Below are 27893 nucleotides of genomic sequence, written 5' to 3'. Positions count from 1 at the left end.
TTGTCATCTATATCAATAATCTGGATGATAATGTGGTAAATTGGATCAGCAAATTTGCTGATGATACAAAGATTGGAGGTGTAGTAGACAGTGAGGAAGGTTTTCAGAGCCTGCAGAGGGACTTGGACCAGCTGGAAAAATGGGCTGAAAAATGGCAGATGGAGTTTAATACAGACAAGTATGAGGTATTGCACGTTGGAAGGACAAACCAAGATAGAACATACATGGTTAATGGTAAGGCACTGAGGAGTGCAGTGGAACAGAGGGATCTGGGAATACAGATACAAAATTCCCTAAAAGTAGCATCACAGGTAGATAGGGTCGTAAAGAGAGCTTTTGGTACATTGGCCGTTATTAATCAAAGTATTGAGTATAAGAGCTGGAATATTATGATGAGGTTGTATAAGGCATTGGTGAGGCCGAATCTGGAGTATTGTGTTCAGTTTTGGTCACCAAATTACAGGAAGGATATAAATAAGGTTGGCAGTTGATGGGTGAGACCAGGTAAAGGGGAAGGTGGGTATATCAGTGGAGAGTGGGGGTGGGGGGGGGGGGGTATAATAATCCCAATAATAGTTCATGAGATGAGGGTCTACACTTTCCAGAGACACAGGAGACTACAGACATGGGAATCTGGAGCTACAAACAGACTGTTGGAAGAGCTCAGTAGGAGAGGATGCTTTTGGTTTCCTCCAGAAGTTTGTTTTTATGCTATGATAGGATTAGAGAGGCGAGAACTGTTTTATTCAGAAAGAAACGTGGGAAGTGTTGATAGGTGCATAGAAAGAGGTTGAACAGATAGTGGGAGGCCTTTCCCATTGGTGGAGGGGTCAAGTACTAGTGATTAGTGCATAAAATTAGGGGGGTTGGGAAGAGGATTGAATGAACTGCTAGAAGATGTGGTTAAGGCAAGTATAATGCAATAGGGTCAAAATGTCTAATACTAGAGGGTACGCACTTAAGGTGAGAGGAGCAAGTCGAAAGCAGATGTGTCAGGCAAGATTTTTCACACAGAGAGTGGCTGGTCCCTAAAATGCACTGCCTGGGGTGGTGGCGGAGGCAAATCCAACGGGGGTGTTTAAAGAGACTCTTTGGTAGGCACATGGATGTGCAGGAAATGAAAAAGATGGATTTTGTGTAGGCAAAAAGGATTAGTTTATTTTAGCATTTAATTACTAGTTTAATTAGTTTAGCTCAACACTGTGAACAAAGGGCCTGTTTCAGTACTGTACTACTCCATATTCTAAACCAGAACAAGATAATGCACTGTCCAGCATTAAACCAATGCTTTCAGATAGGCAGGTTGCCAGGGTTTACGGTGACATGGGTCAAGTGCACACAATGCGATCACATCAAGTAGGTTGCTTGGTCATCACGGCCAAAGACCCTGTTTCTATTGTTTTTAGCTCTATGACTCTATAATTACGAGAAAAAAAAACATGAGGGGAACATTGTTCCTGCTGTATGGTTAGAATCACTGTCAACAGGTAGCGGGGGAAGGGTCCATCATGGAATTAGATCATTGGTGGAGGAAGTAGCCTGGGTTTGAACTGGCAATATTGAAAATATTCAACAGGTCAGGCAGCATCTGAGGGAAGAGAAACAGAGTCAACATTTCAAAGACACTTCATCAGAATTAGAATTAGCTGGTTGCTTTGACAGAGAGCCAGCAAGGAGAAGAGAGCCAACTGGTGTGAAGATGTGAAATTAGTCGAAAGGGAATTGATAGCCAGGATACTGGTAGTGGGGAACAAGTGAGGGAACTCTTCAGTGGATGAGAAGGGGGAGGGAAGAGAAGGGGAGCAAGCAATGGCTGGTGCCTGCAGAGGGTGCCAGTTAACACGCATCTAATTTGCCTTCCAGATGTGCGAGGGACTCCAGGCCACCGAATCTCCTACAACCAATCACCCTACGAGCGTCCCATCTGGAACCCCAAATTCTGCGTCATCTCCGGAAATCAGCTTCTTATGTTAGACGAGGAAGAGGTAAGACCGGGCAGGAGTGAGGAGCAGGTTGTGGGAGGGGTGGGCACCAGCTGAGAGCAGGGAGCAAGGGATAGAGAGTTGCCTCTTTCTGATCTTAGAACAACCCTCTTCCCATGTGGCTAACTCCTGGGATGAGGCGATAATTCTATTGCCAGAAGCTAAAGAGGTTAGTTTGGCATTAAGAGATGTTTGGATAAACAGATAGATGAAGCAAGTATAGAGCACTATGACCTGGGCGCAGGCTGATGAGACTAGGTTGGCATGGACTCGGTGGACAAAAGGCCTGCTTCTGTGCTTTAATGCTCTATCGCATTGGGCAGCTCACAGCTCCAGAGAGCCATGTCTGATCTGACCTCCGGTGTTTTCTGGGTGTGGAGTTTACACCTTCTCCCAGTGACTGTGTGCATTTTGCCCGCCCCCAGATACTCTGATTTCCTCCCACATTCCAGAGAGACACATGTCAGTGGGTTAACTGTGGGCTGAAAAATCAGTCCTAGTGTGTGAGTGAAGGGTAGAATCTGGGAGGCAGTTGATGGCAATGTGGGGAGAATAAAATGAGATTTGCGGAAATGGGGGATTGTTGGTTGGCACAGATTCAGGCTATAGGACCTGTTTCTGTGCATCAGGACAATTTATATTGTTAGGTGTTTAGCCGAATTAGGGATGATCTTATTGAAACACTTTGGAGCCGAGGATTCAACACACACAAAGTGCTGGAGGAACTCAGCAGGTCAGGCAAGATCTGCTGGTGGGAAATAAACAGTCAATGTTTTGGGCCAAGATCCTTCTGAAGAACTGAAGGTCTTGGCCTGAAATATCAATGTTCATAGATGCTACCTGGCCTGCTGAGTTCCTTCAGCAATTTGTGGTTGCTGATCCAGCATCTCCAGTCCCACTAGCATCTTAGGATCTTGAGGGAGCTTGACTCAATAGTTTTGACTAGTGGGAGTTTCACAAACAATTGGATGCAGCTACAGTGGCAGTCACTTAAAACCTGAGGTGTGTAAGAACTTATTCCAGAGGATGGTGACTCTCTGGAATTCCCTGCCCTGGAAGGTTGTGGAGACTGGAATCAGGAGTGAGTGATGGGATAGTGTAGTGGGAGATTCACTCCTCTGTCTAAGCCCGTCTCATCCCAGTTCAGGCCTTGTGCAGCTTGATCCCACAATGCGGGTGCTGACACTTCATTTGATTCACAGGTCCACCCCTTGTTGCTTCGGGAACGAAGGCACGAGCCTTCCTCGAGGACCAAACTGCTTCGGCGAACTGTCAGTGTCCCGGTGGAAGGGAGACACGCTGACCACGGTAGGAGCACGGTAGAATCTATATCTGTCCACTGTCTCCAGGATTCTCTCCTTCTCCCTCTCCCCTTCCTTCACGATCCCCTCCTCCTCCCCCCAGTATCCACTCTGCCCCCTCCCATCTGTCCAGTGTCCCCTCCACCTCCACCCTGCCCTCCCCCTTGTCACCACGCCCTCTCCCTCTCCATCCTCCCCTCCACCACAGTATCCCTTCCCTCTCCCTGTACAGCTTTTTCCCTCTCCCATCCCTTCCACCCTCTCCTCTCCCGTAACTTCTCCCCTCCTTCCTGATATCCCCTCATCCTCCACCCTCCCCTAGTTGGTAGTGATGATGTAGCTGTTGGATGTGGGCTCGAGGTTGGTCCTTAGCTGGGACTTTTGAGGTGTCCAATGGACCTCACTCCTCTATATAGGGACATGGGGGCTGAGCCCCCTCCTAGATGGTAGAGCAGTGCCCACTCCATACCCACCACAGGGTACCATGTGGCCAGTGAGGAGAGACTGTAATCTATGTCCCTGATCCCTGTACCCACCCACCTTCTCACTCTGGTCTCATTTGTTGTGGTCTGTTGGTGGAACAGTTATCGGGTGGCTGTGTTTCATTCCCACATTCTGGCATGGATACAGCGTGGTTAATACTATATCCCCCAACACACCTCTGCCTGATGACTTTCAGCCTTGCCTGTCTGCGTGTGCATGCGTCTGTCACTCTTGGCCCCACCACTGCTGTTTGGAAGGGACCTCACGAACAACGGTGCAAGAGTGATCTTGGAATCGGACTCCATACTCCCAGGAGATTTGTAGTGGAATTATCAGTGTGGATGCGAGCAGACTTGGAATTGGGAAGCAGGATTTAACCCGCTGTAACTTTTTCCATCCTCCTGAGTTTTCAGGAGAATGGTGCTTTTTGGGGTGGCATTCTGTGCTGAAGGTTTCTGCTCACTTGGGTTGCAACAAGATTAATTGTCTGTTTGGTGTTGGCTCTTTAGTTTTGGTTCTGGTTTATTTTTGCTATACTCACTGAGATAAAGTGAAAAACTTGCCTTACATACTGTTCATGGAGATCAAATCATTACACAGTACATTGAATGAGAACAAGATAAAACAATAACAATGCAAAATAAAGTGTAACAGCTACAGAGAAATTGCTGTGCAGGTAGAGGATAAGGATCAAGAGGAAGACTGTGAGGTCAAGAGTCCATCTTATCATACTAGGGAAAGATGTAATAGTCTTCTAAGCATGGGATAGAAGCTGTCCTTGAGCCTGGTGGTACATGCTTTCAGGCTTCTCCTGATGGGGGGGGGGAGGAGGGAGAAAGCCCAGGGTGGGTGATGTCTTGGATTATGCTAGATGCTTTACCGAGACACTGAGAAGTACGGAAGAGACCATGGGGAAGAGGTTGGTGTCCTTGATGTGTTGAGTTGCGTCCACAGCTCTCTGCAGTTTCTTGTAGTCATGGGCAGATCAGATGCAAGACCAAGCTGTGATGCATCTGGATGGGATGCAGTCTGTGCTGTAGCAATAAAAATTGTTATGCCATATTTCTCCTTTAAAGCTCTTTTCCTCACTTCCCTTCAACCTGTGCCCTCTTGGTTTTGATATGCCAGCCAGAGGAAAAATATTATGACTACCTAAAACAAAAAACAATGTTGGAAATACTCAGCAGGATAGGATGCATGTGTGGGGAGAGAAACAGAACTGGGAAAGAGACAAAAGAGGCTCAATAAGCTGCAGGAATGATGAAGGAATGGGTGGGGGGGGGCAGTGCTGAGAGATATGTCTGATGGGGTAAAACCAGGTACTCCGAGGAGAGAAATGGTCTGTGGTCAATGTGTGAATGGGAGCAGTTCAAGTGTGAGAACATGGTCAAAAAATGTAGGAGTTGTGGAATATGGAGCAGGAGATATATCTGACAGGTCAGGTTGGACACTTCCTCCACTTCCAGGGGGAAAACAAGCAAGCTGAGCCAATATCACAGATGGATGACTGACACAGACTGAGATCGAGTTACCTAAAGATATACAACTCAATCTCGAGACCAGTAGATTGCAAAGTGCTCATGCGGAAGATGGGTAATTCAACTTGTGTTGGATCTCACTGTCGCAGTACAGGGGGCCGCAGACCAATATGATAGAGAATTAAAGTGGCAGGAATCTGTAGACTGAATGCAGGTTTTCCACATAACTATCACCCAATGTGTGTTTAGTTTCTCCACTGTAGAAGAGGCCACATTTTGAACACTGAGTGCAGTATTAGAAGAAATGCATAGAACATAGAACAGTACAGTTCACTATGGACCCTTCAGCTCACGGTGCTGTGTGGACCTTTTAACCCACAACATCCTTGCGCCTACCTAAGTCTCTTATGTGTCCCTAATATATCTGCCTCCAACACTACCCTTGGGAATGTGTTCCACGCACCCACCTCTCTGTGTATAAAAAATACCTCAGACATCTTTCCTCCACTCACCTTAAACTAATGTCCTGTCAAGCTAACCATCTCCACCCTCGATGGTGAGGTCATGGTCCAAAGTGAGGTATGAGGAGGAAATCTATATCCTGCTGTATCCCTTGACAACCATTAACACTATCCCCAGTTTCATCAATCTTCGTCTCACTGGCAAACTTCCTAATTAGACCACCTAAATTTTAGTCTAAATTTGGGGAGTAGATAAAAGGTAGGATTAGATGAGTTGGTTGAGGGGGAATTTGTGCGATGCATTGGAGAGGTTCCAGAAATATGTCTGAAAGTGGCTGCACAGGTTGATAGGGTAGTAAAGAAGTTGTACTGTATGACATGCTTGCACTGTGTTCAAGAACTGGGAAGTTATATTGCAGCTACAGCTGGAGTATTGCATTCAGTTCTGGTTGCCCCAAATAAAGGATGTAATGGTTTTAGAGAGGGTGCATAAGTGGTTTGCCAGGATGCTGTCCAGATTAGAGGGTATGTACTATAAGAGTTTGGATAAACATGGGTCGTTTTCTCTGAAACAGAGGCAGACGGGAGACCCAATAGAATAAGAAGATGAGAGGCCTAGATAGGGTGAGCAGCCAGTATCGTTTTTCCGAAGTCAAAATGCCAAACACTAGACAGCATGTATTTAAAGTGAGGGAGGCAAGTTAAAGGAGATATCTGGGATTGATCTTCTTACACAGAGAGAGGTGAATGCCTTGAATGCTTTGCCAGGGGTGGTGGAGGAGGCAACAATGATGGAGGTGTTTAAGAGGTTCTTGGATAGGAACGTGAATGTGCAGACAATGGAGGGAGATGGGCATTGTGTAGGCAGAAGGGATTAGTTTAGTTGGGCATTTAAATTCTAATGTAATTATTTCAGTGTAACATAGTGAGCTGAAGGGCCTGGTCCTGCTTCGTGCTATGTTCTATTGAATGTACAATGCAGTAAAAAACAGGGACTGCCGCAAATACTCAGCAGGTCAGTCAGTCAGGACAATTTACAGTGACCAGGTAACCTCTCAACTTGCTTATCATTGGGATATGGGAGGAAAATGGAATATGGGGGTGGGGAGGGGTCACAGGGAGAATGCAAAACTCCACACAGACACCAGCAGAGGACTGAATCTCGGTCTCTGGCACTGTGAGACCTGCTACCCCACTCTACAACCCTCATCCATTCTTTCTTTCTTCCTTTTTTTTTAAACACACATACTGCTGCCAGACTTTTGACTTTTGAAGCATAAGGAGGTCTTCATTGACGCCTAACAATCTTTGAGCCGGACCTCAGGTTTAAAAAGAAGTCATTGTCCGTTTGAGACAGCGAAGAGGTGAAACATTTTCTCTTGAGGAGGTGCATGAAACTTCCTCATAGATGCAGAGTCTGTAAATATCTTTCAGGTGGGGAGGTGACTAGAACCTTGATGAGTGAGGATGGAGGGGATGTGAAATGTTCCAGGAGGCAGACAGGATCTTCAGGAACGGTGGGACAGGTTCAAGGGGTTGAGTGGTCCACGTCCACCCAGTGTTGCCCAGGTCATGGCTTTTCAGTCTTCAATGTGATCTTGTTGTAAACAAGCCACCAGCATTGCTTCCCCCATGGCAGCTGGACCCTTCTTAACTGGATTCCATTGGCCCCTAGGCAGGCAGGCAGGCAGGCAGGCAAGGAAGGGTCGTCTCTCTATGTACAGGCCCCACCCACCTCACCGTCCTCTATGTGATTTGCCCCCACAAAAAGCCAGAGTCTAGGGAACCCCACTCAGGCCTCCTTCCCTGGAGCCAATTGTAAACTATTGGGAAGCAGGAGTGTGGTGAATCTGTGAAACTCACTGTCACAGACGGCTGTGGTGGCCAAGTCACTGGGGATTATTTAGAATGGAGATTGATAGATTCTTGATTAGTAAGGGCGTCAAAGATTACAGGGAGAAGGCAAGAGAATGAAATTGAGAGGAGTAATAAATCAGTCAGGATGGAATGGCAGAGAAGACTCGATGGGCCGAATCGCCTAAATCTGCTCCTAAGTTTTATGTTCTTGTGGGAGCGAGGCGAATCTTCCTCGACGCTCCCACCCTGTCCGAGGAGCCTCAGCTCTCGACCATTATGTCTGCGTGAAAACGGGTCACCAAGCGGGAGCGCGCCCCTGCCCACGTGTCGTTCCGAACAGGTTCAGTCCCGGGCCACACCACTCCAAAGCAGAATCAAGCCATTCAGTCCATCGGGGTTGCCCCGCCATTTAAATCGGGGTTGATTTCTTTATTTAACCGCGTTCCTTCTTGAACACTTAACCCCCCCTTACCAATCAAGAACCTGTCAACTTTACCTTAAATATACCCAGTAATTTGGCCTCCACAGCTCTCCCTGCGAACGTGTTCATCACCACATCCCTCATCATCTCAGTGCGTTTATCGCAGCATTGAGACACACACAGACTGCATTTCCTTCCAGTCCCCACCAGGCTCTGTACACGCTGCTCCTGATCTGTAATTAAAACGCAAGCATCGTTCCAGCCGGTTTTTTTCTTCCCTCCTCTCCTCTCTCTGTGAAATGATTGGAAACCATGGCAACCGGCCTACAGTTTTGACGCGGGGAGTGAGCAGAGAGGGGCCGGGAACTGTTGCTCCTCTCTCTCTCTCTTTTCCTCTCGTTCTCTCTCTCTCCGCTCTGGATTCCGGCGGAGGAAGCTGGCTTCTCGTTGCTTGCAAGCTCATCCCGAAGCACGGACCCTGTGGTGCAGTGGATGGCTTTTCCCACCCGGTGACAACGCCGGATCAACCTTCTGATTTCCCGGGGAGATTAAGAAAGAAGCCTCTTGCTTTTGACCCGAAGGCGAACGGAGGTTTGGGTGCAAGGCGAGCGAGAAGAGCGGTGCTGAAGACTTCGATGGCCCTCCCCAATGGAGGGCGGTGGCTGACAGAAGGCGTGCCCTCCCGCCCCTACTGAACCTCTCGCGGAGAAGGGCGGGGTGGGAGGGGGAACGTGGGGTACGGGACGGGGAGGCGTTCCGGGGAACGACGGAGAGGAGGGAGGGGTCGTTCCAAGACGCCAACTGCCCCGCTTCCCTCCCGTTCCCAACTCATCCAATCCACCCCCCAACCCCTGCCTCCCCTCCCCTTCTCTGCGCCCCATCTCCGCGAGAGTGTCCCGGGATCGTCCGAGGATTTCGACCAATCTTGAGGTAAGGCCATGTGAAATGTTCCGGCAGGTGGGTGCCATAGTCACCCCTCAACTCTCCCGGGGAATGTCGGGGGAGGGTGGCGTGGGGTCGGGAGGGGAGACAGAGATCCCACTTTCCGGCCAGGCTCCCGGCTCCCAGCAAAGGAAGTCGATCCACTGGGTCCAACCCGATGACCCCTGACTTACCTTGAGGTCCCCGCGCCTCGTTGATCTGCTGTTGGGTAGTGCTCCCATCTCTAACCCCACCCTATTACCGACCCACGTTCGCTTCACACTTCCAGGCTCCCGAAATGATCAGGGAAACGGTTCCATTTTAGTGTCTAGAATTCCCAAAGGCAAGGTCGCGCCAGACCTGTCCTGGTCCCCACTACTGCTCACTGCTCCTCCATTTCCCCAACTTTCTTTCACACTTCCCTCATCCATTCCCCAGCTCAGCATCCCACACTCTCCCCAACTTCTCACATCCATTCCCCAGCTCACCATCCCACACTCTCCCCAACTTCTCCCATCCATTCCCCAGCTCACCATCCCACACTCTCCCCAACTTCTCCCATCCATTCCCCAGCTCACCATCCCACACTCTCCCCAACTTCTCCCATCCATTCCCCAGCTCACCATCCCACTCTCTCCCCAACTTCTCCCATCCATTCCCCAGCTCACCATCCCACACTCTCCCCAGCTTCCCTCATCTATTCCCCAGCTTCCCTCATCCATTCCCCAGCTCACCATCCCACACTCTCCCCAACTTCTCCCATCCATTCCCCAGCTCACCATCCCACACTCTCCCCAACTTCTCCCATCCATTCCCCAGCTCACCATCCCACACTCTCCCCAACTTCTCCCATCCATTCCCCAACTCAGCATCCCACACTCTCCCCAACTTGTCCCATCCATTCCCCAGCTCACCATCCCACACTCTCCCCAACTTCTCCCATCCATTCCCCAGCTCAGCATCCCACTCTCCCCAACTTCTCCCATCCATTCCCCAGCTCACCATCCCACACTCTCCCCAACTTCTCCCATCCATTCCCCAGCTCACCATCCCACACTCTCCCCAACTTCTCCCATCCATTCCCCAACTCAGCATCCCACACTCACCACAACTTTCCCATCCATTCCCTAGCTCACCATCCCACACCCTGCCCAACTTGCCCCATTCATTCCACAACTCAGCATCCCACACTCTCCCCAACTTGCCTCATTCATTCCCCAGCTCACCATCCCGCACCCTGCCCAACTTCCCTCATTCATTCTCCAGCTCACCATCCCATACTCACCCCAACTTGCCCATCCATTCCCTAGCTCACCATCCCGCACCCTGCCCAACTTCCCTCATTCATTCCCCAGCTCACCATCCCATACTCACCCCAACTTGCCCATCCATTCCCCAGCTCACCAGCCCATACTCACCCCAACTTCCCCATCCATTCCACAGCTCACCATCCCATACTCACCCCAACTTCCCCATCCATTCCACAACTATTCCCCTCTCTTTATCTTCTCCCCAACTATACCCTGCCCTCACCTTCTTCCCCCAACTATTGCCCTTTCCTCTCACCTTCTTCCCCTCTCCTCACTCTTCACTCCTCTCTCTCACTCTCACCCAACTATTCCTCAACGCCCTCTCCCCCAGCTAATCCCCGATTCTCCGCCCTCACGCCCCCACCCCCAACTCACTCACTCTCTCCCTTTCTACCCTCCTCTCCAGCAAAACTCACCTGTAAGATGTGCCTTGGAGTCAGGAGAGAAAAGAGGATGGAGGGAGATGGTTGAAGAGGGAAGAAGATTGAGGAAGATGGATGGGGGGGATAGAGGAGGAAATGTGTATAAGGCGAAATGTGTGGGTGAAATTGTGTGTGTGAGTGTATACATGGTGATGTGTGTTCGTGTGTGGGGAGGGAGCTAGTATGTGAGTGTATATTATGGGCACATGGAGTGTGTGTGTGTGTGTGAATGTGAGAAAGGGTGTGTGTGTGTGGCAGGATCTGTGAGTGTATGCATGGTGTGTGTGTGGCAGGATCTGTGAGTGTATGCATGGTGTGTGTGTGTGTGCACGAGTGTGTCTGTTATGCACATGGACTGTGCAGTGTGTAAGGCAGCATGTGAGTTTGCTACAGACTCTTCCAGGATAGACAAGGAGGCCCTTTGGCCTATTAGTCCATGCTGACTAGCAACCATCCAATTATTGCAGATTTACTCCAATACTATTTATGCTACCTAAATTCCTATCAATTGTGCCCTTCACCTACACACTAGGAGCAATTTACAGTGGCTAATTAACCTCCAACCCACATGCCTTTGCCTCCAAAATTGTGTGTGTGAATTCAAGGGAGTGTCAGTATGGGACCGTGTGCTTGTGTGAGTGGGTGTGTGGTGTGTGTGCTTGAGTGTTTGTGTGTGGGTGGTACTGAAAAGAACTATACTGAATAATGCAACACAGGAATGGGTCCTTCAACCCATGATGTCAACACCAACCACAACACTAAATTAAACTAAATCCCATCTGTCTGTACATGGTCCACATCCGTTCACTCCCTGCAGATTCTCGTATCTCACTGCCTCTTAACCACCTCTATCGTATGTTCCTCCACCACCTCCCGGCAGCGTCTTCCAAGCACCTATCACTCCCTGCGTAAAAATAATATGCCGTGCAACTCCTTTGAACTTTTCCCTCTTTAAATGCATGCCCCCCACTTCATCTGTGAAGTATTAGTGTACAGCGTAAGCTCTGTAAGCAGCTTGAGGGGAGCTATAGGATGAGCGAGGGCAGATGTGATGTCACCAACAGCTGATAATCCCTCCCTACCTCCCAGTTCTCCCCAACTGAGGTCAAACTGTCTACGATGGGGTCTCCGATATGTGAATGGCCCCAGGGGCTGATCTCCGGCTCAGTTCAGACTTGTCTCCCTGAGCGCCTCCGCCCCCCCGCCCCCCAGTGAGCTGAAATGCGACAGCCCAGGCAGTGGGCCTCCATTCTCTCCCTGCAAGTGCAACTTGCCCCTGAGGAACGGATGTAGTGACTCGGTTCCCTGAGATCACTCCTCACGCAGCTGATCTGTGACCTCAACCCCCATCATCCTTCTGACGTTGCTCCATGGTCACATTTAACATTCTCACCCTCTGCTTATCAGAAATCAATCACCCATCTACACTTCCTGGCCCTTTTGCCTCTTTGCTTGTAGTTCCAGATGCATTTCCTGTGTCTCTGTTTCATTGCCTGTGGTTCCTGTCTGCTTGTTATTTGATTCTTCACTGTGCATTTTCCCTGGCTCCCCACTGCCTGTTATTCCTGACTAATGGGTACAACTACTAACCCCCCTCCACGTAATGTTCCTGGCTCTTCTCTGCCTGTAGTTCCTGCATCCTCACTGTACATGCTTGTTGACACCCTGTTATGTAAGGTTTTTCTGTGTCCTCACTGTACATGCTTGTTGACACCCTGTTATGTAAGGGTTCCTGTGTCCTCACTGTACTTGGTTCCTGTCACTCTGCGTGAGTGACTAACATTCATTATAAGCCAGTGACTCCTATTGCCAAGGGATAGCAAAATCCAGTTCCCTTTTATGGTTTCAGTGGAAGGACAACATTCTGATCTCCAAAGAAATGATGAGAGACTAACTTAAAATGCTAAGTCAGAACTCTGTTCGTGAGAAGAGTAGCAGATTGTCCTTCAAGCTGTCACGGTCAGCATAAGACCATAGTGGCAGAATTAGGCCATTCAGCCCATCCTGTCTGCTCCGCTATTCCATCATGGCTGATCCCAGATCTCTCTCAACCCTATACACCTGCCTTCTCACCATATCCTTTGACGCCCTGGCTGATCAGGAAACTATCAACTTCCACCTTAAATATACGCATGGACTTGGCCTCCACCGCAGTCAGTGGCAGAGCATTACACAGATTCACTACTGTCTGGCTAAAAAGACTTCCTCCTTACCTCTGTTCTAAAGGGTTGATTCTCAATTTTGAGGCTGTGCCCTCTAGTTCTGGGTACACAGAAAGATCTTCCGCATATTCACCCTATCTAGTCCTTTCAACATTTGATAGGTTTCAATGAGACTCCCACATTGTTCTAAATTTCAGTGAGTACAGGCCCAAAGCTACCAAACATGCATCATGTTAACCCCTTCATTCCCGGAAACATCCTCATGAACCTCCTCTGGACTCCCTCCAATGACAACACATCCTTTCTGAGATATGAGGCCCAAAACTGTTGACAATACTCCAAGTGCAGGGCTGACAGTGTCTTATAAAGCTTCAACATTATCTCCTTGCTTTTGTATTCTATTCCCCTTCAAATAAATGCCAACATTACATTTGACTTCTTTACCACAGACTCAACCTGTAAATTAACCTTCTGGGAGTCTTGAACGCAGACTCCCAAGTCCCTCTGAACCTCTGATGTTTGAACCTTCTCCCCATTTAGATAATAGTCTGCATTATTGTTCCTCTACCTCCATCTCCCTCTACCCCATCTCCTTCACTCTCTCAAGCCCCTCATCCCATCTCCCTCACCCTCTCAACCCCTTTCACCCCATCCCCCTCACCCTCTCAAACCCTCACCCCACATTCCTCTCACCTTCCCTCCCCACATTCCTCTCCCCCTCTCTCCCCACATTCCTCTCCCCCCTCTCTCCCCACATTCCTCTCCCCCCTCTCTCCCCACATTCCTCTCCCCCCTCTCTCCCCACATTCCTCTCCCCCCTCTCTCCCCATATTCCTCTGTCCGTATAACCATATAACCATTACAGCACGGAAACAGGCCATCTCGGCCCTTCTAGTCCGTGCCGAACTCTTACCCTCACCTAGTCCCACCGACCTGCACTCAAACTTTTGCCCTTTAACTCTCAACTCATGTCCTCTTGTTTGAATCTCCCCCATTCTCAATGGAAAAAGCCTATCCACGTCAACTCTGTCAATCCCCCTCATAATTTTAAACATCTCTATTAAGTCTCCCCTCAACCTTCTACGCTCCAAAGAATAAAGACCTAACTTGTTCAACCTTTCTCTGTAACTTAGAAGATGAAACCCAGGCACATTTTAGTAAACCTTCTCTGTACTTTCTCAATTTTATTGACATCTTTCCTATAATTCGGTGACCAGAAAGTCTCCCTCTCTCCCCTCACATTCCTCTCCCCCTCTCTCCCCACATTCCCCTCCCCCTCTCTCCCCACATTCCCCTCCCCCTCTCTCCCCACATTCCCCTCCCCCTCTCTCCCCACATTCCCCTCCCCCTCTCTCCCCACATTCTCCTCCCCCTCTCTCCCCACATTTCTCTCCCCTGTCTCCCCGTATTCCTATGCCTATTGTCAAGGGCTGCCGAAGAGGATATGGAGTTGCAGGTGTGGATAGAGGGATGGAATCCATGGGCTGATACTGAGAACTGGTAGCGGTACAGAGATATTTGGTGGGCTACTCTGAACAATTGGGGTATATGGTAGCAACGCAGATAGCATGACATTATTGTAGCTCGGGGGATCAGAGTTCATTGTTCAGTTACGGCGTATACGTAAGCAAGTGTGTACGTTCCTTCCCCATGCTCTGGTTTCTGCCCACAGTCCGAAGACGTACCACTTAGTAGGTTAATTGGTCATTGTAAAGCATCCTGTGATTAAGCTAGGGTTAAGTTGGGGTTTTGCTGGGCAGTGTGGTTCAAAGGGCAGGAAAGGCTTGTTCTACACTATATCTCTAAGTATATAAAATCATTATAAACAACTGTGGTCACAGCACTTACTTTCGAACCAAAGATTGGAGGCTGTTTGGCCTACTGACTCCATGCTGATCACCAATCACCAACCACCAAAAAAAGTCATGTTTATTCTTGAGTGCACGATTACAGTGCCATGCAAAAGTTTGGGCACCCTAGTCAAAATTTGTTACTGTGAATAGCTAAGCGAGAAAAAGATGACCTGATTTCCAAACGACATAAAGTTAAAAATGGCACATTTCTTTATTTTAAGCAAGATAACTTTTTTATTTCCATCTTTTACAGTTTCAAATTAACATAAAAGAAAAGGGCCCGAAGCAAAAGTTTGGGCACCCTGCATGGTCAATACTTAGTAACACCCCCTTTGGCAAGTATCACAGCTAATAAATGCTTTTTGTAGCTAGCTAAGGGTCTTTCAATTCTTGTTTGAGGGATTTTCACCATTTCTTCCTTGCAAAAGGCTTCTAGTTCTGTGAGATTCTTGGGCTGTCTTGCATGCACAGCTCTTTTGAGGGCTATCCACAGATTTTCAATGATGTTTAGGTCAGGGGACTGTGAAGGCCATGGCAAAACCTTCAGCTTGCACCTCTTGAGGTAGTCCATTGTGGATTTTGAGGTGTGTTTAGGATCATTATCCTGTTGTAGAAGCCATCTTCTTTTCATCTTCAGCTTTTTTTCAGATGGTGTGATGTTTGCTTCCAGAATTTGCTGGTATTTAATTGAATTCATTCTTCCCTCTACCGGTGAAATGTTCCCCGTGCCACTGGCTGCAACACAAGCCCAAAGCATAATCGACCCACCCCCATACTTAACAGCTGGAGACTTGTGTTCTCTTCATGAAATTCTGCATCCTTTTTTCTCCAAACATACCTTTGCTCATTGCGGCCAAAAAGCTCTATTTTAACTTCATCAGTCCACGGGACTGGTTTCCAAAATGCATCAGGCTTGTTTAGATGTTCCTTTGCAAACTTCTGATGCTGAATTCTGTGGTGAAGATGCAGGAAAGGTTTTCTTCTGATGACTCTTCCATGAAGGTCATATTTGTGCAGGTGTCGCTGCACAGTAGAACAGTGCACCACCACTCCAGAGTATGCTAAATCTTCCTGAAGGTCTTTTGCAGTCAAATGGGGGTTTCGATTTGCCTTCCTAGCAATCCTACGAGCAGATCTCTCAAAGTTTTCTTGGTCTTCCAGACCTCAACTTGATCTCTACCGTTCCTGTTAACTGCTATTTCTTAATTACATTACGAACTGCAGAAACGGCTATCTGAAAACGCTTTGCTATCTTTTTATAGCTTTCTCCTGCTTTGTGGGCTTCATTTATTTTAATTTTCAGAGTGCTAGGCAGCTGCTTAGAGAAGTCCATGGCTGCTGATTGTTGGAATAAGATTTGAGGAGTCAGGGTATGTATAAAGCTTTGAAATTTGCATCACCTGGCCTTTTCTAACGATGACTGTGAACAAGCCATAGCCCTAACAAGCTAATTAAGGTCTGAGACCTTGGTAAAATTTATCTGAGAGCTCAAATCTCTTGGGGTGCCCAAATTTTTGCATGGTGCTCCTTTCCTTTTTTTCCACTCTAAAATTGTACAAAGCAAAAATAATACACTAATCTTGGTGAAAATGTTAAAAGAAATGTTTCATCTTTAACTTTATGACTTTTGAAGATCAGTTCATCTTCTACTCACTTAACTATTCACAGTAACAGAAATTTTGACCAGGGTGCCCAAACTTATGCATGCCACTGTACATGCACATGGGAAGGAAAACATGCATTGAAACGTTTACTTGCAGCAGCATCACAAAAAAAGCATTTGCAACAGTATTCACAAGAAAACAAGTCAAAGGAAGTTAGACAAGAATCAGAATCAGAATCAGGTTTATCATCACCAGCATGTGACGTGAAGTTTGTTAACTTAGCAGCAGAAGTTCAATGTAATACATAATGTAGAAGAAAAAAAACAAAATAAAAGAATAATGATAAATAAAAAAGTAAATCAATTACAGTATACATATATTTAATAGATTAAAAATTGTGCAAAAAACAGAAATAATATTTATTAAAAAAGTGAGGTAGTGTCCGAGAGTTCAATGTCCATTTCGGAATTGGATGACAGAGGGGAAGAAGCTGTTCCTGAATCGCTGGGTGTGTGCCTTCAGGCTTCTGTACCTCCTACCTGATGGTAACAGTGAGAAAAGGGCATGCCCTGGGTTTTGGAGGTCCTAAATAATGGACGCTGCCTTTCTGAGACACTGCTCCTTGAAGATGTCCTGGGTACCTTGTAGGCTCATACCCAAGACGGAGCCGACTAAATTTACAACCCTCTGCAGCTTCTTTCAGTCCTGTGCAGTAGCCACTCCACCCCCCACCATCATACCGGACAATGATGCAGCCTGTCAGAATGCTCTCCAAGGTACACCTAGATGTTTTTGGGTGTATTTGTTGACCTACCCAATCTCTTCAAACTCCTAATGAAGTATAGCTACTGTCTTGCCTTCTTTATAACTGCATCGATATGTTGAAGTGCAAAGTGGTCATATTGTTCCCGTATGAAGGTAGTGATTACCGCTGTGTTGGATGGTTCAAGAAACAAATGGTTGAAGAGAAGTAGTTGTTCCTGAACCTCATGTTGTGGGACTTACAGGCTTCTGTACCTCTTACCCGATGGTAGCTGCAAAAAGATAGCATAGCCTAAATGGTGGGGATTCTTGATGATGGATGTTGCTTTCTTGTGGCAGTCTCGTGTAGATACTACTGATGGTGGCGACGGATATGCCTGTGATATATTGGGCTGAGTCCCCTACTCCCTCTACAGCCTCTTACGTTTATACCTCCTTTGCTTTCTCTCACATATAATACAGGGAAAACATTGATCATGACAGTATGCCAGTGTAGAATTTGGAGCTGGAGTAGACCACTCGGCCCCTCAAGCCTGCTCTTCCCCTTACAGTTATACCTTGATTGATCAAACTATGTGCTTGGCCCCACCTTCCCCTCTCTTATCAAGCATCCAGCCATCTCCATTGAACATAGACAGCCAATAAGCCTCCATCTTACCTACATCCATGTGCCTATATAGGCATCCGTTAGTCTCATGAGACCATGGATTTCAACCTTGGAAGGTTTCCAGTGTGCAGGCCTGCGCAAGGTTGTATGGAAGACCGGCAGTTGCCCGTGCTGCAAGTCTCCCCATTCCATGCCACCGATGTTGTCCAAGGGACCTATACAGCTTGGCACCGGTGTCATCGTAGACCAATGTGTGGTTAAGTGCCTTACTCAAGGACACACACACTGCCTCAGCCAAGGCTCGAACTAGCGACCTTCAAATTACTAGACGAATGCCTTAACTGCTTGGCCACGCGTCAACACCATATATGTGCCTATATACGAGTACCATAAATGTCCCTAATGTATTTGCCTCTACTGCCAGCTCTGACAGTACATTCCAGGCACTTAACACCCTCTGTGTTAAATAATAAACTACCTCTGACATCTCCTCTAAACTTTCCTCCACTCACCTTAAGCAGATGTCATCTGACCACCTTATCACCTTGGGAGAAAGATGCTGCTCTCCACTCTATGCCTCTTATAAACTTATACCTCTATCAAGTCACCGCTCATCACTTAGAGAACAATATTGGCTTGCATTCTCGTTTAGAGGGCAGTATAAGTTAGGTGTGTCATGTGTGGATGGACCTTAATATCCAAAGACCATCTTTAAAGAAGAGACTCACCATTTCCAAAGAGAAAAAAAAATCTCTTTGTCTCTGTCTTCAATGGGCAACAGCTTGTTTTTTAAAGTATGACTCCCTGTTGTCGATTCTACCCCCAGAGAAAAGATCCTGTCTACATCCAACCTGTAGGACTTTAATCCACTGTGGTCAAGTCCTTTCTCACCTGCTCTCACCTCTCTCACTCCAGCAGATACAGGACTTTCCAACCTTTTTTCACAGGATCACCTAACCATTCCAGATGTCAGTCCAGTAAAACCCCCTCAGAAGGAGACACAAGAGACCGCAAATGCTTGAATCTCAAGCAACAAATAACCTTCCGGAGGAAAACATCGGATCAAACAGCATAAGACATAGGAGCAAAATTAGGACATCCATCCGTGGCAATCAGTTCCACAGATTCACCACCCTTTGACTTGAGAGATTCCTCCTCATCTCTCTTCTAAACAGAGGTCCTTCTATTCTGAGGTTGTGCTTTTTTGTTTTAGACTCACCCACTACTATAGGATACATCCTCTCTGCATGCATTCTATCTAGGTCTTTCAATATTTGATAGATTTTAATGTGGACCTATCATTCTTCTAAACTCCAGTAAGTACAGGCACAGAGGCATCAAGCACTCCTCATATGTTAACCCTTTCATTGTTGGAATCATTCCCATGACCCTCCTGAGACCCTCTCCAATGTCAGCACTTCTTTTCTTCGATAGGGGGCTCACAATACTCCAAGTGCAGTCTGACCAATGCCTTATAAAGCCTTAACATTACATCCTTGTTCTTATATTTTAGTCCTCTCAAAATTAATGCCAACATTACATTTGCCTTCCTTACCACCAATTCAAGCTGCAAGTTAACCTTTAGGGAATCTTACACAATGACTCCCAAGCTCCTTTGCACCTCTGATTTTTGCATTTTCTCCCCATTTAGAAAATTGCTTGTGCTTATATTCCTTTCACCACTGTGCTTGACCATACACTTCCCGACACTATATTCCATATGCAACTTCTTTGCCCATTCTTCTAAATGGTCAAAGTCCTCCTGCAGCCTCTCTGCTTCTTCAACATTACCTGCCCCTCCACCTACCTTTGTATTGTCTGCAAACTTGGCCACAAAGCTATCTATTCCATCATCCAAATCATTGGCAAAAAGAAGTGGTCCCAATTCCAACCCTTGCAGAACGCCACTACTCGCTGGCAGCCAACCAGAATAGGTACGCTTAATTCCCAATCGTTGCCTCCTTCCAGTCAGCCAATTTTTGTTCATTTTATTTATTTGTTGAGCTACAACACATAAAGGTCCATATGGCCCTTCGAGTCGCACCATTTAGCAATCCCCTGATTTAATCCTGGCCTAATCATGGGAAAATGTACAATGACCTACTAACCGGTATGTCTTTGGACTGTGGAAACCGGAGGAAACCCATGAGATCACAAACAGAATGTACAAACTCCTTACAGGCAGCGGTGGGAATTGAACCCCCATCGCATTGTGCTAACCACTACACTACCGTGCCACCCAGTTTTCTATCCATGCTAGTATCTTTCCTGTAATACCATGAGCTCCTGTCTTGTTAAGCAGCCTCATCTGTGGCAGCTTGTAAAAGGCTTTATGAAAATCCAAATAAACAACATCCATTGACTCGGCTTTGTCTATCCTGCCTATTATTTCTATAAAGAATTCCAACAGATTTGGCAGTCAAGATTTTCCCTTAGAAAACCATGCTGACTTTGGCCTACTTTATCACGTGCCTCCAATTACCCTGAAACTTCATCCTAAATATTGTAATGGACTCCAACGTCTTCCCAATCACTGGAGTCAGAGTAACAAACCTATAACTTCTTTACTTCTGCCTCCCTCCCTTCTTAAAGAGTGGGGTGACAGAACAATTACAGAATCTAGTGATTCTCCCTGGTAATAACAACTACACTCTTTTCTGCCCCATGATAGTCTCGAATTTCTGGCATACATGTCTTCCCCAGGGAAGACTAATGCAAAATACTTATCAAGTTAGTCTACCATTTCTTTGTCCCTCATTACTACCTATCCAGCACCATTTTCCAGTAGTTTAATATCTACTCTAACCTTTCTTTTACTCTATGTCTGGAAAAAAAAACTTCTGCCTCCTAAAGGTTCCTTTGCCTTTAGCTCCCTAATCAAATCTAGTTCATTACACAACACCCAATCCAGAATTGGTTTTCCCCAAGTGAACTCAATCAGAAGCTGCTCTAAAAAGCCATCTCATGGGTATTTTACAAATTCCCTCTTTTGGAATCCAGTATCAACCAGTCTACCTGCATATTAAAATACCCCATGTTTATTCCAATATTGCCATTATTGCTGCCTTTTCTATCCCTTGTTGTAATGTACAGTGCCTGTATAAACTATTCATCCCCCTTGGAAGTTGTCATGTTTTATTGCTTTACAACATTGAATCACAGTGGATTTAATTTGACTTTTTCTTTAACACTGATCAACAGAAAAAGACTCGTGTCAAAGTGGAAACAAATCTCTTCAAAGTGATCTAAATTAGTTACAAAGATAAATCACAAAATAGTTGCATAATTATTCACCCCCTTCAAGTCAGTATTTAGTAAATGCACCTTTAGCAACAGTTACAGCCTTGAGTCTGTGTGGATTGGTCTCTGTCAGCTTTGCACATCTGGACACTGCAATTTTTCTCCATTCTTCCTTACAAAACTGCTCAAGCTCTGTCAGATTGCATGGGGCTCGTGAGTGAACAGCCCTTTTCAAGTCGTGCCACAAATTCTCAATTGGACTGAGGACTGGACCCTGACTTGGCCACTCCAGGAAATTAACTTCATTGTTTTTAAGCCATGTAAGCCTGTGTAGCTTTGGCTTTATGTTTGGGGTCATTGTCTTGTTGAAAAACAGATCTTCTCCCAAGTCGCAGTTCTCTTGCAGATTGCGTCAGGTTTTTCCTGCAGGATTTCCCCGTATTTTGCTGCATTAATTTTTCCCTCTACCTTCATGAGCCTTCTATGTCCTGCTGCAGTGAAGCATCCCCATAGCATGTTGCAGCCACCACTATGCTTCACACTGTAGTGTGTTTTTAATGATGTGTAGTATTTGGGTTATGCCAAACATAGCGGTTAACCTGATAATCAAAAAGCTCAATTTTGGCTTAATTTTCTTCCAGCTGACTTCAGAATCTCCCACTTGCCATCTGGCAAACTTTAGCCAAGATTTCATGTGAGTTTTTTTCACCAGTGGTTTCTCTTTGCAATTCTCCTATAAAGCTGTGACTGGTGAAGCATCTGGGCAAAAGTTGTATGCACTCTCTCTCCCATCTCAGCCACTAAAACTTGTAACTCCTCCAGAGTTGTCATAAGTCTCTTGGTGGCCTCCCTCACTAGTTCTCTTCTGGGTCTCTTGGTGTCATAAATCTCTAAGTGGCCTCCCTCACTAGTTCTGTTTTTGGGGACAGCCTATTCACAGGCAGATTTACAGCTGTGCGACATTCCTTCCATTTCTTGGTGATTGGCTTAACAGTTCTCCAAGGGACATTCAGTGACTTGGAAATTTTCTTGTATCCATCTCTGCCTGTGCTCTTCAATAACATTTTTGTGGAGTTGCTTGGCGTGTTCTTTTGTCTTCTTGGTGAAGTTTTACCAGGATACTGACTCACCAGCAGTTGGACCTTCCAGATACAAGTGTATTTTTACTACAATCAATTGGAGTACCTTGAGGGCACATATGTAGTCAAATTGAGTGATCTCCATTTAACTGATTATGTGTCTTCTAAAATCGATTGGCTGCACTTGTGATGATTTGGTGTGTCATATTAAAGGGGAGTGAATAGTTAAGCAATCAATTATTTTGTGTTTTATATTTGTAATTAATTTTGATCACTTTGTAGAGATCTGTTTTCACTTTGACAGAAAGTGTCTTTTTCTGTTGATCAGTGTCAAAACAAGCCAAATTAAATCCAGTGTGTTTCAATGTTGTGAAACAATAAAACATGAAAACTTTTAAGAGGGGTGAATACTTTTTATAGGTACTGTACATCCCATATCCTGGCTTCTGTTAAGAGGCTCGTATATAACTCCCATCTGTGAGGGAAAAGAAATCGATAACATTAGCAACTCCTTTTCCTCCACAGACACTTCTCTCCTTCAGCAGATTAATTGTGGCTCCAAAACCACCTCTGAATTGATATCAGTGCACTCACACCCTTTACTACAGAGCTTGCTCTGCGTGTGACCTCGCGTGTGTCCTGTATAATGGAGAATGATGTCACAAATTTCCTATTCAGTGACTTGGATTCCCTTCGTGATTGTCATTTTGTTTTACTCAGAGATGCAGCACAGTAACAGGCTCTTCTGGCACAACAAGCCTGTGCTGCCCAATTACACCCATGTGACCAATTAACCTGCTAACCCATACGTCTTTGGAATGTGAGAGGAAACCGGAGAGCCCAGAAGAAACCCAAGCGGTCATGGGGAGTACGTTGAAACTCCTTGTATACAGCGGTGGAACTGAACCTGGGTCGCTGGTGCTGTGGTAGCATTACATTAACCCCTACACCACCATGCCTACTCGTGATATTCTGTGAAAAAGGATCTAGTGCTTTCCTGGCATATATGATGAATAAACTCTTCTCAGTAGTTTATTCAACTGATATTCTGTCATCCCTGTGAGATTCCACAAACTATGAAAGGAACCAGTTAAGATGTTGATTTTTGGGAATGAGTTTTTACCATTCCTCAGAAGGGCTAACTGGAAGGACCCCATAGTGATGCTGAAGGGTTAACAGGGAACGGAAAAATTATTTTCCTCTAACCATCAGTACTTGAACTAAGTTTCTCTATTCTAGATTAATTATGAACCTTTAACCTACAGACCACCTCTTGCACTGCCAGCACTGCCATGGACTTGTCTCTGAATGTGCCTTTTACTTGCACTAAGGACTTGCTTTGGCAGAATCTGTTCTTCCTCTCAATGTTCACTCTTGTGTAATGAACATATAATTTATATTCGGGACGTTGTCTGAATGTATGTACCTGTGATGCTGCTGCTGGCAAGTTTGTCATTGTACCTGAACCTCGCCATACCTGTGCACGTGACAACGACTGGAAAGGCAAAAAGGTATAATAAGGAGTGCAAGACACCAAGCTTCTTGTCATTGTCATCAGAGAGAGCTTCTCCATGACCTGGGCTGTCCAGAGTAGTTGTTGGCCATGTGCATTCACTCTTTTTGATGCCCTTTATCTTTTTATGCATGTCATAAGCTCACCCTCCACTCCAAGGAATAAAATCCAATCTCGTTCCACCTCTCCTCATAACTCAAGGCCTCAACGCCAGGCATTGTTCTTGTAAATCTTTACTCTCTGGCAGAATCAGAGATTGCATTTTCTCCCTTTGACCACAAGGGTTTTCCCGGGTGCCCTAGTTTACTTCCTCATCCCAATGAGTTACAGGTTGGTGGTTTAACTGGACTTTAATCATTGTTTCAAGTGTCAGGTTGAGGAGTGGAATGTGGGGAGAACAAAATGGCAACCCTGTTGAATTGGTGTGGATGGGTGCTTGATGGTCAGCACAGAACTGGTGGGTCAAAGGGTGTGTATGTCTCCATCACTCTACTCTAAAGATGTGTGGATCAAGAAGTTAATTAGCCACTATAAATTGCTCCCTAGTGTAGATGTGAGTTGTGCGATCTGGGGAACAAATGGGATTGTTGGGAGAACATGTTACAGGAAAAATTATGGAGAATGGGATTCACCTGTGAGCCTGCATGGACTTGATGGGCCAAATGACCTCCTTGTATGTGGCAAGGAAATATGGAAATTCTGGCTGTGTTTCCAGCTGGTCTCATCACCATTACTGTGTGGAGTTTAGTGCCAGATCATGTCTAATGAATCAAGAGGGTAGACTCCATGTAAGGTCCAACCAAAAGTAGGCAACAGCAGTGGGTTAACGCCCTCAAATAATATTGGCTGATGGGCATTGAGGGTGATCTCTGCTCATCTTCCCTGAGGCAGCAGTGTGTCTGATCCCCCTCCCCCCAGGGGAGAGCACATGGTCTCAGTGCCACATCCTTCCAACAGTGTAGTGCTCCCTCAGCACAGCACTGCCAGCAGCTTTACATCTCCAGAACCCACAACCTTTACCTCCACTCAGTATCCCTCCTTCCTTGTCAGTCTGCTAGTTGGGCTGGAGGGGCTGTTACCATTCTGACAGGAAGCAACTTCACCCTAGTATTATCATTGAATCTATTCTATTATTGTTTAATCCTCACTGGGACAACATAACAGGCACCAGGACTGGAACAACACTGGCTAACATATGGATTGGGATACCTGCCCAAGGATGGAGATTGCATAGCTGTGTGCGAAGGCCACTGCATTAAACAGGACTTATGTACTGAAGTTATTTTCTTAATAGGGTGTGTACATGGAGATTGTCTTAAGGAACAATCTTCCATGTGACATTTTGCATGGCACAATTCCAGAGGAGACATTGGATTGCATAGAGGGAGAGAGAATTTAAAAGAAATGAATGAGGGCTATTGGCACATTTTGCATTCCATAGTTCTTGAGGAGACATTGGATTGCATAGAAGGAGAGAGAATTTAAGAAAAGAAGCGAGTAGTGGCAGCTTGTACATTTTGTGTACCACAGTTCCTGAGGAGACATTGGATTGCGCATAATGAGGTACTTTGGCATGGTCCAATAAAAAGATGTTAGGTTTAAATCGAGTGGCCATTGTGTGAGTGGACCAGTGTTAGCGTGGGAGTTGAAGCTTTGACTCATTGAACCTTTGGCCATTAGCATAGGCCGTAGGTAGATTTTTTTTGGTATTTATTCTTATATACGGCTTAAATATACACGTGGCTAAGGAGATGATGCAGGATGGAGCGCGTCAGAACTTTGGATCATTGGTCTCTCTTCCAGGGAAGGCAGGATCTGTGCAGAGGACACAGTTTGCACCTGAACTGGTGGGAAACTAATATCCTTGTGGGAAGGTTTGCTAGCGCACATGGGGGAAGGAGGTAGGGGGATTAAAATATAGTTGTAGGGGGATGGGAACCAGGATAGAGAGTGGAGTGGTTGTGGAGAAGACTCCTACATACAAAGTCAGGAATCAAAAGGTGGCTGTCATGTTCTGAGCTGCATATATGCAAGGAGTACTGTAGGAAAGGTGGGTGAGCTTAGGGCATTGATCAGCATGTAGAATTATGACATTGTAGCCATTAGTGATACTTGGTTGCAGGAGGGGCAGGACTGGCAGCTCAGTATTCAGGGGTTCCATTGTTATAGATGGGATAGAGCAGGAGGAATTAAAGGAGGAGGGGTGACCGTACTTGGTCAGGACAGACTGAAGAGTTCATCTGCTGAGGCGTTATGGATAAAACTGACCATGTAAATGGAATTATGTTATAGAACATCCAACAGTCTGCAATTTCTAGAGAGATTGCAGACTGTTGCAAGAAACAGAAGGTTGTGATAGTAAGTGATTTTAGCTTTACACATATTGACAGGGATGCCCATATTGTAAAAGGGCTGACAAGAAAGAGTTTGTTAAATGTGTTCAGGAAAGTTTTCTTAATCAGTACATAGAAGTCACTAACAGGAAGAACATAGAACATAGAAATTTACAGCACATTACGAGTCCTTCGGCCCAAAATGTTGTGCTGACCATGTAACCTACTCTAGAAACTGCCTAGAATTTCCCTAGTACATAGCCCTCTATTTTTCTAAGCTCCATGTACCTATCTAAGAGGCTCTTAAAAGACCCTGTTGTATCCGCCTCCACCACTGCCACCGGCAGTGTATTCCATGCACCCACTACTCTTTGTGTGAAAAACTGACCCCCTCGGTACCTATTTCCAAGCACCTTAAAGCTGTGCCCTCTTATATTAGCCATTTCATCCCTGCTAAAAAGCCTCTGGCTATCCACAGGATCAATGCCCCTCATCATCTTATACACCTCGATCAAGTCGCCTCTCATCCTCCATCGCTCCAAGGAGGAAAGGCCAAGTTCACTCACCCTATTCTCATAAGATTTGCCTTCCAATCCAGGCAACATCCTTGTAAATTTCCTCTGCACTCTTTCTATAGTATCCACATCCTTCCTGTAGTGAGGTGACCAGAAATGAACACAGTACTCTTAAGTGGGGCCTGACCAAGATCTTATATAGCTGTAACATTATCTCAGGGCTCATGAACTCATTCTCACGGTTGATGAATGCCAAAGCACCATACGCCTTCTTAACAATACTGTCAACCAGTCCTATGGACTTGGACCCTACTATCCCTCTGATCTTCCACACAGGAAGAGTACAATACTCGATCTCTTTTCAGGGAATGAGTCAGGGCAGGTGTCAGAAGTTTGTGTAGGGGAACACATTACATTTACTCTTGAATAGTATCATTAGTTTCAAGGTAATTATGGAATTGGATTGGTCTGGACCTTAGGTTGAGATTCTAAATTGGACAAAGGCCGATTTCGATGGAATGAGAAAGGATCTGGCAAGTGTGGATCACAGGTAAAGGTGTACTTAGTACACAGGTAAAGGAGGCTTTCAAAAGTGAAATTTTGATAGTACAGAGTTTGTATGTTCCTGTTAGAACAAAAGGCAAGGATAACAGGTTTTGGGAATGTTAGTTTTCGAAGCCCTGGTTGAGAAAAAGGAGGTGCAAGGCAGCTATAGACAGGTGGGAACCAGTGAGGTTCTTGAGTATAGGAAATGCAGAGAACACGTAAAAAGGAAATCAGGAGGGTTAAAAGAAGGCATGAGATTGCTGTATCATGCAAGATGAAGGAGAATCGTAAGGGCTTCGGCAGATATCTTAAGAGCAGAAGGATAGCAAGGGACTTCTGGAATATCAGAATGGTAATTTGTGGAAACAAATGAGATGAGGGGAGATCTTAAATAGTTTTTCATGTCTGGATTTACTCATGAAATGGACACAGAATCTATTGAAGTGAGGCAAAAGCAGCAGCAGCAGTGAGGTCATGGACTGTATACAGATTACAGAGGAGGAGGTGTTTGCTATCTTGAGGCAAATTAGTATGGATAAATCCCCGGGACCTGACAAAGCTTTCTCTCAGATTCTGTGGGAGGCCAGTGCAGAAATTATAGGAGCATATGACATCAGTAGTGGGAATGTTATTGGAAGGAATACTAAGGGACTGGATATACTGTACTGTATAAGTATTTGGGTAGACAGGGACCTATTAGGAATAGTCAACATTGCTTTGTATGTGGTATGTCATGTTTAGCCAATTTTATAGAGTATTTTGAGGAAGTTACCAGGAAAGTTGATGAATGCAAGGCAGGAATGTTGTCTACATGGACTTTAGCAAGGCTTTTGACAAGATCCCACATGGGAGGTTGGTTAATAAGGTTCAGTCACTTGGCATTTCAGATGAGGTAGCAAATTGAATTAGACATTGTCTTCACAAGAGAGGTCAGAGAGTGGTTGTAGATGGTTGCCTCTCTGATGGTGACTAGTGATGTGCTGCAGGGATTGGTGCTGGGTCCGTTGTTGCTTGTCATCTATATCAATGATCTGGATACCAAT

General features: G+C 45.9%; 1 protein-coding gene across 2 annotated transcripts in view; it reads left to right on the top strand.

Annotated features, from left to right (window-relative positions):
• LOC140198108 (ras/Rap GTPase-activating protein SynGAP-like) overlaps positions 1–27893 on the top strand; it is a 582056-nt gene that overhangs the window by 221304 nt on the left and 332859 nt on the right. The window contains exons 3-4 of one of the 2 annotated variants that reach the window (XM_072259023.1): positions 1864–1985; positions 3185–3290. In XM_072259023.1, the coding sequence (XP_072115124.1) occupies positions 1864–1985; positions 3185–3290 (228 nt within the window). Of the gene's footprint in view, positions 1–1863; positions 1986–3184; positions 3291–8746; positions 8914–27893 lie in introns of those variants that run through there. The other variant, XM_072259025.1, reaches the window with a different exon arrangement.

Source organism: Mobula birostris, chromosome 5, assembly GCF_030028105.1.
Source record: "Mobula birostris isolate sMobBir1 chromosome 5, sMobBir1.hap1, whole genome shotgun sequence".
Lineage (NCBI taxonomy): Eukaryota > Metazoa > Chordata > Chondrichthyes > Myliobatiformes > Myliobatidae > Mobula > Mobula birostris.
Note: the sequence above shows the minus strand (reverse complement) of the source record. Positions and strands in the feature narration are given on the sequence as shown.